This window comes from Thunnus thynnus, chromosome 11 (assembly GCF_963924715.1).
Source record: "Thunnus thynnus chromosome 11, fThuThy2.1, whole genome shotgun sequence".
Classification (NCBI taxonomy): Eukaryota; Metazoa; Chordata; class Actinopteri; order Scombriformes; family Scombridae; genus Thunnus; species Thunnus thynnus.
Genome location: NC_089527.1, coordinates 21,272,787 through 21,288,386, shown reverse-complemented (window position 1 = coordinate 21,288,386; position 15,600 = coordinate 21,272,787). Strand labels below are relative to the sequence as shown.

The 15,600-nt window shown below is 42.2% G+C and overlaps 1 protein-coding gene across 3 annotated transcripts in view; it reads right to left on the bottom strand.

Annotated features, from left to right (window-relative positions):
- The window catches only part of gsk3ba (glycogen synthase kinase 3 beta, genome duplicate a), a 38,571-nt gene extending 23,017 nt beyond the window's left edge, over nt 1-15,554 (bottom strand). Inside the window, exons 1-3 of one of the 3 annotated variants that reach the window (XM_067603755.1) lie at nt 14,911-15,554; nt 14,632-14,795; nt 480-673 (exon numbers count right to left, since the gene is read on the bottom strand). In XM_067603755.1, coding sequence (XP_067459856.1) covers nt 480-673; nt 14,632-14,719 — 282 coding nt within the window. In that variant the 5' untranslated portion in view covers nt 14,720-14,795; nt 14,911-15,554. Of the gene's footprint in view, nt 1-479; nt 674-14,631 lie in introns of all 3 variants that reach the window. The other 2 variants (XM_067603754.1, XM_067603756.1) reach the window with 2 other exon arrangements.
- Between the last annotated feature and the right edge of the window lie 46 nt (nt 15,555-15,600).

Here is a 15,600-nt window from a genome sequence, read left to right as displayed (position 1 = left end):
GCTTGGAAGGAAATATGACATTTCCCTGGTGGCAGCTGAACTAAACTTGACAGATGACTGAGTATTAACGGGTTCCAAGTTTGTTTGTGTGAGACAAGATCCTCCCACCAACGCTAGCGCAAACACACTTACAGCAGGAAAACACACACACACACACACAGTGAAGCAGAGATGTGTTGAGCTGCAAAACATGAGTTTTTCCCTTTGTGTTCTGCCTTTTTTTTTGGTTTTTTTGGCAGCTTCTCTGATCTCACTGTGCTTGTGAAAGATAACTCCATTCACGTTTGTCATTCGCAGTTACTCCGTCACATTCATGAACGCAACAAAATCTCTACTTTGGTTACGTTGTTAGAATAAAAGATGACAGGGAGAAGGAGAGTGACAGCGAATGTTTGGTCGTGCAGCTTTTCTATGTCCTTTTGTCTCTTGTTTTTGTTGAGAAAGTTGACTGAAAGATGCTTTGTGTGTGACAGTTTTACCTTAAACCTCTTGTCTTGCAGGACCTTCTTGATGGCCACCAGCTCTCCGGAGTCACACAGCTTGGCCTGGTAGACGACGCCGAACGAGCCGTTGCCGATGACCTTAGTGTCCGTGTAGCTGACCTCCTGTGGCCGGTCAGGGCCTTGGCCTGGAGTGGCCACGACTGTCGTTACCTTGCTGCCATCTTTATCCCCTGAAGAGAGAGACGGACAGAGAGACGCAGACGCTCAGAACAAAAGTACTGATAATGCCAAAATATAAAATATGATACAGTAGATCACAAATGTCAAATAATAGTGAAAAATGCTCGTCACAATTTCCAAGGGATTCCAAGGGGACATTTTCAAATCGCTTGTGGCGTCCAACCAAGAGTGCAAAAGCCAAAGTTTACATAAATCAGAGCATAGCTCACATTTTGACTTGTCGCAGTAAGAAAAGCACAGGTGTTACTAATAACTAACTATGGCTCTGTTATATTCAAGTGTCCCAGTAAGCCTGTGTGACAGCGTGCATAATACCAGGACCCTGAAACCCAGTGATTGACAAGTTGTAGGTTTGAATCCCTGCTGACAAATATCTAAGGTGCCAGTGCCATCCAGTTCTCTTCTAATATGGACGACTACTCGGCCTGTGAAAACGGTTGTATAATGTTTTCTGCTGCTCTAGAGGAAGCTTCCTAAAGTCTTAGAAAATAACCCTGATTATGTCATCATGTCAAATTTATAACAGGGAGCCTGCGTTACAAACTGGAGGCATGGAGTTTTAGAGAGGAAGGCATTTAGCAGGCATAGAGGATCTAATGAAAGTTGGATTACAGGAACGGTAGGATGCAGCGTTTTTGGAGCTCGACCAATACGAAGGACTAAAAGCTTCTGCTGCACAAGTCCCTGAGCTTTATGGAAGAGCGATACTAAATCGCTGGAGTAGCCCTTAAAAACATGAGACATGCTGAATGTTTATTTGAGCTTAAGACCACCTCTACAAAAAAATAACAAATTCATTTAAATATCAAGAGGGAACGATCCAAATTACGTGCAAATAGTCTTCCTCTATAAAGTGACTTAACTGCTATTGACAGCTAGTGAATAGACACTTAATTTTTTATTTTTCGCATTGTCTGTTTGAAGCTATATATCATTATTCTCATACCAGGCAGTATGAGTGCTTTTATCCAAATCAATGCATCAAATGGATTAACAAAGGCTGAACTTTCTGGGACTGACTGGACAAACTCACCAACCATAATGTGCATACAGACAAATGCAATACTTAAGATTATCATCAGTGAAAAGTCATAAGCTAATAAGACTGTGTGTCTTTGCGATGCTAATGCACTATAGATCTGAATCTGCTTTCACACGCACCCTCTCCCCTTTATGTCGTCCTCTCCAGTCAGTCAGTCAGTCAGGAGCTGGCTACGCTCCCCTGAGATCACTTCTCTTCCGCCCACACGCACCTGCTATCCTCTTTGTCAAGGGCCAAAGTTCACATCAGCTGGCAGTTCAAAAAAAACAACAACGAGGCAATAATGTGTGTGTGTGTGTCGCGTGCCACGAATGTGCGCCTCCTCCCTTCATATCTCCGATATCTGACCTGCTCTCAAATTAACCCCAAAATGACACACTACCTAACGTGACAAATCCTACCGCAGCACCTGCTCCTCCCTTTTAAAATCTTCTTCCATATGAGCCAAAAGACTCACTCAAAATATCTTTGTTAAATTGAACTAATTTCAGTCAAGTTGCTGATACAGTCAGCAGTAAAACACATTTGTCAACAGCTCACAGTGGGTACAAAATAACGCTGATGGGTGGATTAGTGCTGCTTAATAACTGTGGCTGCTCCAGATTATGGTGTTATTTAATAGAAACTTCATGCAGCATGTTGTGGTAGCAGGCCACCTCCACACAGAGGACACCGGCAGGGCCACAGCGTCCTGTTCACAAGAGGTGGAAGTGACCACTTCATGCTGACTTCTGGAAACATGCCACCCTGTGACTGGTTTGCGTGATTAGGTAAATTAACCCCCATCATGAATCATTTTGAACAGCAAAAAGTCAACGTTTTGACTCAACTGGTTAAAGAGGTTTACTGGTTTTATCCATTTTCATACTAATTGGCTGGCTGGCCTTATTCCCCAGCAGGGTTATTGATTTCGACGCAAATAGTGCCCACACAGAGACACGCACGTTCACACACATGAGCAGAAGAGCAATTACTACCTCTCCAGGGTCCAACCCAGACATGAATTAATCATTTTATCTATGTGTGTGTGTGTGTTCCTGTTCACGTGTATGTTCGCACGGTGGTCTTTGCCACTGTGTGTCCAGTGAGTGGTGCAATTACTGAAGATTTGCTTACAATCAAAGGGTAGGGAACAGAGAGGGTGGGTGGGTCTGATAAAACTCGAAACTGTCGCTTTAAGTCTACAAAGAGAAGCTGAAGATGGATTCCGTAACAACAGAAATAGACTCCAAGTGAGTGTGTGTGTGTGTGTGAAAAAAAGAGAGAGAGAGAGAGAGAGAGAGAGAGAGAGAGAGAGAGAGCGCAATATGACTCTGCCTACATATTCCAGCAGGGCCATTTCTATGACGCCTCCGCACTTCCTCAAACCGTGAGAACTGTCTGTGCGCACACACACACACAGACAAAAACAGAGTGAGATCTCACACTGGTGGAAATAAGGAATGCCCAGGCAATCAGAATGCAATTGAAATGGCATTTTTAGCACCGCAAGTGACTTACTGGAAGCCTGTTTGACACATAACCTTGTGCGTACTAATGTGGCATAGCCTAAGAACTATTTTCATCAACCATCGATCATCACAGAGATTATTTCCATTAGATTTACATCTTCTACTGACGGAAAACCGTTGCGATCACAACCGACGACACGTGAAGGATTATCTGCATATTCACATGTGATATGAGGCTTTTCCCATATAAACTATGAGAAATTTTAAAAAATGTTCCTCAGCGTCTCCATGGCTACTCTGTCAAAACACTACAAGCCACAAGAGTATAACTAGTGTGACAAATCACAGTGCATGATTTCATGAATGTTTGCGGTATTATTCAGCAACAAAGTGACACAGAAGTGACCGCTGCTGGAACTGTTAGCCAGAGGCGTCGATAGTCAATTGAGGTCACCAGACTAGTTCAGGCCACAACTGAATATGGTTAACATGTGTAACACAAGGAAACAACACTACTGTCGAGCAGTGACGGGACCCATGCTCAAAGCTCCCAGATCTGTTACTGATACCTAGGGTGTGTAAGCTTGTTTTACTATAAAATCTGTCTAAATATGAACTAATAAAGATGAACACATCATCTGACTAAATAAAACAAAAAAAAAAACGAAATTATGATTTAAAGCAGCACTGATTGTTGGACAAGCTGTAAACACAACACGGTCATATGATCACCTTATAGAGCTGATATGGCAAACATGTTAGCAAACTATTGTCTTGTTGTTGTGTCCTTGTATCTTTCTGATCTACATCAACTGTTAAAGGAGGGCTCAGCGGGTTTATCAGATTTTTTTTTTTTTTGCAGAAAGCAGCTGCATGCTATGGCTGGCAAACAAGGTTGCAATTTGTTGCAAGGAAGAAAACCAAAACAATGAGCTGAAAGACACTAAAATGCTCCATATGAGAAAGGGAGACTGCAGTGTGTGGTGATAATTCTTTGTGGGTTTGTCACTACAAGTGACCCTTTTCTCATCACACATAGTCAATTGATCTGTTGTTGAAATAAAAATATTGATTAGTGCAGCTTTAAATCAAGCGATACACAGTATGACAAATCATGAGTAAACAAAACTCAGAATCTGACCAAGGTATTCACTGCCACGCAATTTAGTGTGTGTGTGTGTAAGATATAACAGTGAGTATGGAAACAATAGATGCACCTCCTGCCCCAAAATCTATGACAGACTCCACAACTACCAGACAAGGTGCTGTGTTTTGTTTGACTAACACACCAGCATGTACAGTGTGGTCCAAAAGCCTGAAGCTACTAGTCAAGATTCTATTTTACATTTGTTGTTTTGAATGTAATACTAATTTTTACATCAGAAATGATAATATCAGCTTAACAATTTGAGTGAAAAGTTGAATCTTTGAAAAATGTACATGAATTTCAGAATATCTTTGTATTTTGTATGTCCCCCCTTTTGCTTTAAAGATATGAGGCTTTTTCCCCTATCTTTATCAATGATTTATTGACTTCACATTCAGATTTTGTAATTCTGTCCCTCAAACCCTGCCCTCGCACTCAAATAGCCCCCGCTTGCTGTTAGATTTGCTCTGCTCAAACTGTACGCTTGCACTCAGATATATTGTTGCTTCCTGCTCCAGCTTGAGCTCTTCTCCTCGCACTCAGGCTGCTTCTCGTGAAACGTCTGTTCTCAGACTTCTGCTCTGCTCTCAGATATTTTTTGTGCAACAACCCCGTCAAAATCCCCCAACCAACAGAATGCCAGGTGTACTGTTGACCAATGAAATGATCTCTGCCTCCTTGTGGGCGACTTCACTATACTTAGAGCGTCCCGTATGGTCAGTTACTCTTTAACTGGGTTCATCCACTCCCGCCCTCCAGGGCTTTATTAAATGTATTTTCCTTGCTTTCTTTACGACTTGTGGAATAAAAAGGACAGTTAATATATATACCAGTTCCCATACTTTTTACTGTAATAGCTACATACAATAGTAGCCATATAGCGCACTGGCCTTCATGACTCAGGAGCGGGACTCTAGAAGATCACCAGTCAAGGACCTCAGGAAAGTTTATTATTTTAATGGTGCTATTACTTCAAATTGAATTGATAAAGTCATATTTATGGCACAAGAATACATCCATGATAATATGCTTGGCTTTGAAGTGTTGCAAATTACGTGAACACTGTTGCTAGGCAACTAACAACAAAATGGACGCTACAAAACAGTAGCGTCCATTTTTCCTCTGTATATCAATGTTTATTTGATTTATTCCAATTTATTCCAATCTCAATTAATGCTTCAGCATGATTACTGGAGACCGAGATACACATTTAGTTATTCATAACTCCTCCTGGTTTGACTGCCCTGCTAGTCGGCAGGTCAGCAGTCAATAATATCTGTGACACAATTTAAGGATTTTCTCAACTTAATCAGTAACAGACCCCTCGTTGTTCAACTGCAAAGCTAGTGCTTAATGTCTGCAATGTAACTCGTAAACATGTAACTGATTTAATTGTAGATAAACAGATGTGATACCTGCAAGTGGGGACGTGTTTACCGTAATTACAATATGTGAAACCTTTCTGATAGGGCAGACCTTGACACAGCATCATTTGAAGAGAAGGATATACATACAATACACAACCTCACCAACTGCGTTTTTAAAATGTAGTAGCTCATTGAAGTTGCTTTTGTTTTCTTCTCTCTTAATGTGTTAGCTATTAGTACTTTTCCCCATTCCTAAAGAAGGGAATGTAGATAAGAAAAAAGAACGTACAACACTTGAAAGCCAAGCTTATAATCATGGATGTATTCTTGTGCCATAAATATGACTTTATCAATTCAATTTGAAGGTAGTAATAGCACAATTAAAATAATTAACCTTGACTTTGGTGATCCGCTAGACTCTTGCTCATGAGTCATGAAAGTTACGTCATTTTCTGTCAATCGTCTGACAGGAGGCTGGTGTGCTGTACGGCTACTATTATATGTAGGTATTATAGTAAAAAGTACGGGCACTGGTATATATATTTTAACTATCCTTTTATTCTAAAAGTTGTAAAGAAAGCAAGAGAAGTTCATTTAATAAAGAAAAAAAATCCGGAGAATGTAGGAGGGCACCGGAAGCAATATTTTTGAAAGGTGAGCGTTGAGGTGTTCTTGTTCATTAGACCTCCTCAGGGGTTTCCTATGTTTTTTCAGAGCGCTGTCAAGTTGTATGACTCTGAGTGCTTTGAAAATGTGGGTGACCTATGCTCAACACTGTACCTGAACGCCTCCTGTGTAGACACATGTGGAAACTGCTGAGTCTCTACTGTGGTTTACTGTCATTTATGGTCGCGCTAGCTTCTCTGTCCTTAGTTTAGCTTAGTTTGTAATGTCTTATTAAAATTTGTTAAAATCCTGTAAACTTGAAACAGCCCGTCCTCTCAACCAGCAGCAGAGGGAGGAGGAGGAGGAGGACAGGACGAAGATACTGAATGATGTCTGTGTTCTTCATTCTTTCTAAACTTCACTCAGTATTTTAATGTCAGGAATATACTCTTATTTCTTTCCTCTGGAGTTTTGTTCATTCCACCAATACAGTCAACAAAGCAACATGACACATCGCTTAAACTACCATCTCTGCTATTATCAGATCATTTTAACACCTGCTGACATAAACATGATGAAAACCGTTGGTTAGGTTACCTTTAGATGCTGAAAATAATGTGAATCAAGCTGACGAGTGAAGGTGAAATGAATCAGCAGCTTCAACCAGGAAACCAACCAGAAGAAGAACAAACATGTAACTCACAGCAGGAGGTTTGTAAGGTCTGTTGATTCACAAACATTCTCAGCTCTCTGTATTCATCTTTAACCTGAAGTGTTCTTAAAGGAAGTCTGATCACATAACAGAAGCTCTGAACTTTAGAACGAAAGTCAAATATTAACAGACAGTATAAACCTTTATCAGCTGGATCGTGCGTGCCTTTTATTCCAACAAGGAAATAAAAAGTGCCGAGATGGCATTAATGCAGTCTGTTGTACGTCTGTGATCTGTGCAAAACGTGACAATTACATAGTGGATAAGATAAGGATAAAATTCCAACCATACCTGTCCCTACAGCTGGCTGGTGGCTACATCCTGACTATGGCAGGATGAGAAAATTGCATTTCAAATCCATTCACTATAAGCCTGTTTTACCAAAGTTTTGTGATTGTTATATTTTATGACACACAGTGCGTTTTTTAATAAATATTGTAATGATAATAGTCCGACATTGTGTGAAAATGCATAGTTTTTGACCTTTGACCTGGTTACTTTATTTGACCCTGCAGATAAGATTATTTAATCAACAACAACAATTATATCATATCAGCAAAATAACACAGAACAAGAAAAAACTGCCGCCAGTATTCCATTGAAGACCGTATCTATGGATACATATCCTTCTGCTTTTTCCCCCAGTAGCCTCAGACTTTTCCTTTGGTGGGCTGTGCTTGTTGCACCAAATTACCGCTTTTTGATTGGCTGCTGTTCATGATCAATAACAAGACTTAATTGAAGTTTGACCGTCAAATATCCAACCGTTGCGTTTGTTTAACACTCATAAATATCATTTCTATTCACATGCTGTTTTTGCTCACTGCATGGCAAACTAACAATAATAAGATTCAAACTGTCCGGTTAAATCAAATCTGTTATTTGGCATCCAATGACATGATTTTTTAAATGATATATAACACAGAATAATAATTAATATTAATATTCAGGGGAGACGATTAGCCTACATTTTAATTGATGGGGGGCGGTAAGGGACCTGGATAATGGATAGGGGGGTGCTGGCCCAAAAAAGGTTGAGAACCACTGGTCTAAGAAGTAAAGCGAAAACGCCCACCAGGAGGCAGGGATCATTTCATTGGTCAACACTACACCTAGCATTCTATTGGTAGAGGGATTTTGACAGGATTATTGCACAAAAAAATCCGAGAGCAGAGTAGAGGTCTGAAAGCAGACATTTCACGAGCGCACAGAAGCAGCCTGAGTGCGAGGAGAAAGTCTGAAGCTGGAGCAGGAAATCTGTGCAAGGAACAATATATCTGAGTGCAAGCATAAGCAGAGTAGAAGCAGAGCAAATCTAAGAGCAAGCAGGGGCTATTTGAGAGCGAGGGCAGGGTTTGGGGGAAAGAATTGCAAAATCTGAATGTGAAATCAATAAATCATGCTCTCTAATTGAAAGACCACACTCTTGAATAAAGACAGGGGGGGAAAAAAAGTCCCATAGAATGACAGCATGCACTCGAGCTGGCATGGACTCCACAAGATGGTGTAAAACCTGATGACCCCTGTTATCCCAGCAGGATTTGACAATGTTCCAAAGAACTTCTTGTGATTTCACAGAATGCTTGGCTTTCTCAGTCTTCAAGTGCCCCCATAAATGTTCAGTGGGGTTGAGGTCAGCTGACTGTGGAGGAAAGTCCATGACAGTCAGGATTCATTGGTCTTCAAGTAGATCTAGCAAAGCTTTGAGGTGTGTTTGGGGCCTTTATCCTGCTGCAGTATGAATCCTTCTCCACAAAGATGCAAACCATGTCTCTCCAGAATGGCGTGGTACTTCTTCTTGGTCAGGGTGGAGTCAATTCGGTGCAGGTGTCCAACTACAGAGTAGGCAAAACACCCCTAAACTTGAATATTCCCGCCACCATGTTTCACTGTCGGTTTGATACACTGGGGTATCATTGTCTCTCCTGATTGTCTCCTAACATACACTCTTCTGTTACTGCCATAAATCTCTAACTTGGATTCATCAGTAAATGGTGGTGAAATGCTGGTATTTCTCAGCCCCCCCCCAAGCATTTGGCCGACCATCCATCCACAGGGAACATTTTTTTTCCATTTGAAAGTAATGTATATGTACTTGAAAAGTCAGGAATAAGAGTCAAAATAAAGAAATAAATTGCTCAAGTCAAGTGATTACTCAGGCTTTAGAGGTACTGAAGTGGTAAAATTTTGCTGTGATCATCTGTCAGATACTGTCAGGTTGTAGTAGTGACATTATCCATGTTTTTATAACAAGATGAGGGATCATTTTCACATCACTGCAGTCGTATCACTATGAGTGAACCTGCCAAAGTGTTCTTTCCGCTCAGAAATTTGGCAAACAAATTCATGCAATCACATTCATACATACAATATAGTGCATTTATTAACTGTTTGACTATTACTGACTATTACTATTTTTATGCTGGGTGTATTAATGGGTCAAAATACAAGGCTTGCAGAATGTAAAACAGGTTTCAGTAGTAGTGATATTTGTGAGGAATGTATTAAGAGAAGTGAAGGTACACACGACTGAAAAGTCTTCCACCAGTGTTGCAAGGCTGATGAGATAATTCACTACATTACTGGAACATCCAGTCACAGGAATGTCACCTCTGACACAGAGACATTTGGCCAAGCTGCCCTTTTGATTGAGACATCAAGGTATCAGTGAGGTTTTGACAGGGATGGAAATTAGCACCGGCCACCGGCCAAATGCTGGTGAATTAGTGAAGTGGCTGGTGAATGTGGCCGGTGGCATTCAATGGAGTTGTTCTACAAATGACCTGTGGAGGGCAGCGATACGACTATGCTGCATCTAGTCTGTCGCAAGTTTCGCTTCTAGCCTAACCTGACAGACTATTTTAACACTGTGGCTTCACATTGTGGGTGTAAAGAGAGCAGCTGATATCAGTTCGCCTTCACAAGAGGTGATTTTTCAATGAGAAGTGAAGAAGAGCTGACTGTGGGGAGTTACGTGACTGGCTAGTTTTCGATGAGAGTAGTCTGTCGATGTTTTGCTCCCACTGTCGCCACCCGCTTCGGCCAGCAGCAAGACAGACAAAAGCTTTATTGTAGGCACCGAAAATTTGAAATTGGTGGCTATCAAGGACCACAAAGCCTCCAAATGCCACAAGGAGGTGATCTGCACTGTGTGTGAGTGGGAGAGAGAGAATTAAAAATGGATAACCATAAGTGAATAAATATTAAATTAATACTTTTTATGGGAAAAGTGTTTATTAGTTTTATTGTATTAGTTTGTTTTTTACATAGCAAGACAAGCACATGATCAGTGTGATTACAAAATGGTGGCTGGTAAAATATATGAGTGGTTGGTAGAATTTAAGTTTATCATAATAAGCTAATTTCCAACACTGGGTTTTGACCAGACACAATGGGGGATGCATAGATTTGAGACATCAGAGTGAGAGCAGCCTGCAGAGGCCGGGTGGCTCCTTCCCTCAAACCTCAGCTGAGTTATTCTGATGCTTCTTGTCTTGTCTGTGAGTCCTGTTTAATTCAGAATCAAAGAGTATATTTGGGCAGTTTTGTTCCCATCGTCACTTGCAAAATGTGAGAGAGGGACAGAAAGAAAAGGAGAGGAAAGAGGGAAAGGAGGGAGAGAGAGAGAGAAAGCTGCAGCTTTGAAATGCTAAACAAGCCGCTCATTGTTCTTGGCCAGCTGCCTCACCCCCAAAAAACAAAACCTTAAGAGTTCGAACGTGGGTGTGTGAATGTATGTTGTGTATGTACGTGTGTTTCTGTCTGCCTGTGTAGGAGACGTAAAAGGAATCTTCACAGGGTTATACACACCTACAGCTGCTTGAGATCGTCATAGCTGGGGTCAGGGTAATGGTAAGTGACATAGGAAGAGAGGAAGAGAAACTTAGTCTGGGTGGATTCCTTCCAGGTGACATGATGTTACATGAATACAGTACAATCATGACACAGCTGACACTGCAAATCACACACTTCTGAATGACAAATCTGATTTGGGATTAAAAAAGAAAGTGAGTGTCTCCTTATATATATATATATATATATATATATATATATATATATACGATTCTGTGGTAACTTGTTGATTGGAAAACCACTAGTTTTAACAAAAATGAGCTGAGTTGAGATGAAACAATTGGTTGGTTAATGATGGTAAGCTGAATATCTTTGGGTTTGGGACTGTTGGTTGGATAAAACAAGTGAACTGACAGTTTCATCTTACACTCTAGGAATTTGTGAGAGGCATTTTTAACTAAACAATTATATCTTAAGAGAAAATGAGTGGCAGATTTATTTCAAAATATTGTTGACCACATACTTCAGCATCGATAACGAGACGCTGATGCCTCCATGCTGCATTTAGACTGAACTAAGGGTGGGAGATATGGTGTCTGAAAAAAAATCTTTAGTAGTGTGGATACCATGGACAAGCAGAATGAGTGTAATTCAACTTTTAGGACCAGTGAAGGACAACATTTAGAATACAGTGCATCATAAAGCCATTATCTAGTCTCATATTTCATTACTGATATATGAATGGGTTGCCTCTTCCAGTTCTACATCACAGCTTGTATTCGAGCCATTGTGGACGTTAGCTTTTCCTCAGTGTATCTGTCTACTGTATCCAGAAACTCAGAGGATCCGTTCCAGCCAGCATGGCAGACAATCACAGCAGCTATCAAAGCCAGTTCCTGAAACCTGTTCTTCAGCTGGACACAAGATGAAAGAAGAAGGCGGCTTCTTCAACAAGCACCTCTATTATCCACATCTTAGTATCAAAAAAGTGGTTTGTGTTAAAACATGTTACTTCACCAGTTCACTGAGGAGCTTCAGGAAGTAGCTCCAGTTCACCATATCAATGTATTATGAGAACTGGATAACTTGTTCCACAGTGGTGCCACATTCATTTCAATGAAAGTTGCTCACAAATGCCACAGATTTTTCAGGCTTCTGCATTTGTAAGCCAATGGAGCACCCTCTGGTTGTTATTGAGACACACAGAAAAATGTTATCACTGCTTTAACAGCACATTCTTTTGCAATAACTGTGTATGGGAAAAAGTCCAATGGGCCACAGGGCGTCACGGAGCGTGCAATTCCAACTGTGGCCACTATAACAAGATTGCCTCACAGTCCAGCGCTTTTATTGACGGCTTGGTTCATCTCTGGTGTTGCCCTCCATTGTGCATTCAAAGGCCAAAACCGCCACCAAAAGTATCACCAAAGACAGTTTCCTAGTAACACCCATGATGCAACCGGGTCTGCATTCATCCCATTTCTGCCAACAACCAATTTCAGCAATTGCCTGAAACTAACTTATACTTTGGTATTGGATAAATTATCTGAACTAGTCTGACATTCAGGTCACCTCGGAAGTTTTATATTTTCCAATTGGAAAAAAAGATCTTTGAATCAACCTTATAGTCGGAATTTAAAGTAAGATATGTGGGAATTTTTTGTAAGCTCTCTTATCTCTAACATGACATCAACAAGTGCTCAAGCATATAAAAAAAATGGAAAACACGGAGGAGAATCTGTCAACAGCCCAAGGTATCAACTTAATGAACACAATCAGTTGTCAAGATGGTAAAAAGTGGGACAACAAAGCCGGTTTTAAATGACCAGAATTCTCCTTTAAACTTGAGTTGAACCAACTTTTTGCCTTCTTTTACCTTCTCTCATCTTCTCCAATGTTAGGCGTAGCTTGAGAGATCATTGCAAAAAATACTTGATGTGTTGACAGTTTATCACAGGGGACATCTGAGAAATCAAAGACTCTATGGTGCTGAACACCATCTGCTTGTAGAAATCAAATTATTTAACACTCATTTACTTGGACGCCTCCAACTCCAGCTTTCATTGACTTCTAATAATGCGTTGACTTACCAGATGAGTCCCTTGGAGAAAGAAATATTTCTAGGTTGAGAAACCACTGGCGTAAAACTCGTGCAATGTTAAGTCCAAAAGGTCGACCAGGCATTTGTTGCTAATTCAGTAGCTTATGTCTGCACAACAATTAGGCCAAAGTCCTCCGGTTCTTACGTTTAGCCGACTTATTGACACCAGATTTCATAAACCCTGTTTTCCTTTGAACAGCAACATAACAATGAACAATCCACACAGACAGGAACGGACCAACGCTTCGACACCCATATCTAGGACAGGAGAGTTATTGGGTTTGGGATGCATCACTGTGTGCAAGTGTGTGTGTGTGTGTGTGTGTGTGTGTGTGTGTGTGTGTGTCCTAGTCCACCCATTGGTTTCCCAGTGCCAAGCCCCGGAGGAGAGGCTCGATCTCAAGCCTCACCCCACTGACACACATCACCATCACGTCACAGTCCTGAAACACCGTCAACATTCCTTGACAGCTGCATTTTTTCTTACACACGACCAAATGTGTGCCTGCAAGCAAGGCAGGAAAGGGTGTAGCTAGGTAGGTGTCTCCAGCCAGGTTATTAGTCATTAGAATTTAAGTGAGCTGGAGCAGTCTAATAATCTCAAATGTGTGTCATGCAGCCTTTTAAACTAAGAACACATCAATATAAGCTATATTAGATTATGATAAACTCCCATATAATATATAGTGTCATATTACTACATCATTAACACATATATTGTTCAGCTCTAATAGGGACATTTGAATACTTGAACAAAGGATATCTGCAGTCTATTACACACGTACACAGTGGTATAATGCTGCCAGTTTGCAACGAGACACTTTGACATAAAGCAGGCAGTGGAAAGGTGAGTGAGTGCAATATGGCTTGAAATCAAAGTAGATGTAATATGAAGCAGGAATTATATAGATTTGGTGGTTGATGTTAAATATGTACTTCACAAGTGTGCTTGGATATCGCCAGCCTCCCTCTTTCAGCAGGTAGGCCCAGTGAGTCGGATATGGCTTCATCTCTGCAGCCAGTCTATAACCAGCCTCCGGCTCGGTGCCACTGTGGCTTCATGTACAGGATACTCTGTGTCACTCTCTCCAGCCGTCGCGACGTCTGATCTCGACATGCCCCATAGACTATAAGATCAGTAATCCCCCCCACCCCCCCACCTCTCCCGGATCACGTCAGTTTCGCCCCTCAAACTATGGGCGCACCTTCCGTTTTGACAGTTGCGTAATAGACTGGCCCTATCGTTTTAACTCTATTACGCATACGGCTGGGTGCTATGTAGTAATACCGCTGTGAGATCTAATCTACAAATGGACAATAATCGGAACGGATCTGCGGTAAAAGGAGAGGGCTTGGTTTCTGACCTGGGCCGGTGCCAACCCCTACCTTCCTCTGGCCCGGCCCTGCCCGGCGCGGCCTGCTAACCCCGGCCAGGCTGACCGGCCCCGGGGCGGCGCGTCAGAGCGCAGCGGTCTGCGCTCACACACCGAGGCGAGCACTATGTGTGTGTGTGTGTGTGCGTGTGCGTGTGTTTGTGCGTGCATGTGTCAGTCTCAGTCAGTGACACGGTTATATGACAGGGGCTAAGCTAATCGGCAGCTAACGTCATGCACGCCTGACACATTTTCAGCCCTGTTAGTGAGAAGACATGAGCGAGGATGTGCAGCCCTTACCGGGCCTGCTGCATGCAGAGAGGGAAGGCTACTGTAGGATTGCAGGGATGTACTTACTGCTGACTTTCATGCTGCCGAAAGCTGAGGGCTGCGGCACTGGTTTGCAGCTCTCCGCGAAGGATGTGGTCCTGGGCCGACCCGACATGATCCAATCCCTTTGATTCTCGGACTCTCGGAGACTTGTGACTCTCTACACGGCAGGGCTGGTCGGTTCTCCGAACCTTCTCATCCAAAAAGGATGACAGTAAATGAATAACACTATAATTCACAGGGGGGAGGAAGGCAGACAGAAAGCGATCCCTTTATCCCACAATCCTTCACACTAGTTCGTCTCACCTAATAAACTACCCTTTCTTTCCCACCAGCGGTCAATCAGAGCATCATTTCTTCCGTATATTCCTCGTTTTCTTTCAATGGGCCTCTAAAGACACGTCTCCGACTAAAATAGTCATGAATCTGGCCTCTCCCTGTGGGCCCCCCGATTAAAAACCAATTGAGATTTCTTTCTGGATGCGGATTGAATTTCACAAAGATGAAGAAGGGTGAGATCAGGTGTTCAGAGAGCGGATCCGGTGCGGATCACGGGCAAATGCGGCGTTTTCTTGGCGATTCAGGACGCATGCAGTTCCTCTTCATATCCCGATGTGGAGGCTCAGTGATCCGACTGCCATGGCGGCTCCCTCGCTATACGCTAGCCTACAGAGACCGTCCGACGGAAAATCTGCCTTCTTCTGCGACTTCAGCGGCTCTGCGGTGAATCCAAATCTGCCCTTGCCGCCGTCAAATTTCGGTGTCTTGACCGAGGCCCCGGGGCGGCGAGCTCTTCAGAAAATGATGGTCTTAAGGTACAGAGTGCGACGATACTGAATTTCTTTTTTTTTATTCCTTCCCCATAGGTTTCAGGCTCGCTGTCTTTGTCGCTACGCCCGATAGCTACGCCATTTCCGTAAAAGGTTATCGGGATGCGTCTGCTATGAGGGAAGGAGGTGCACGCTGCTGACGTAACCCGAGACGGGGAATATGAAA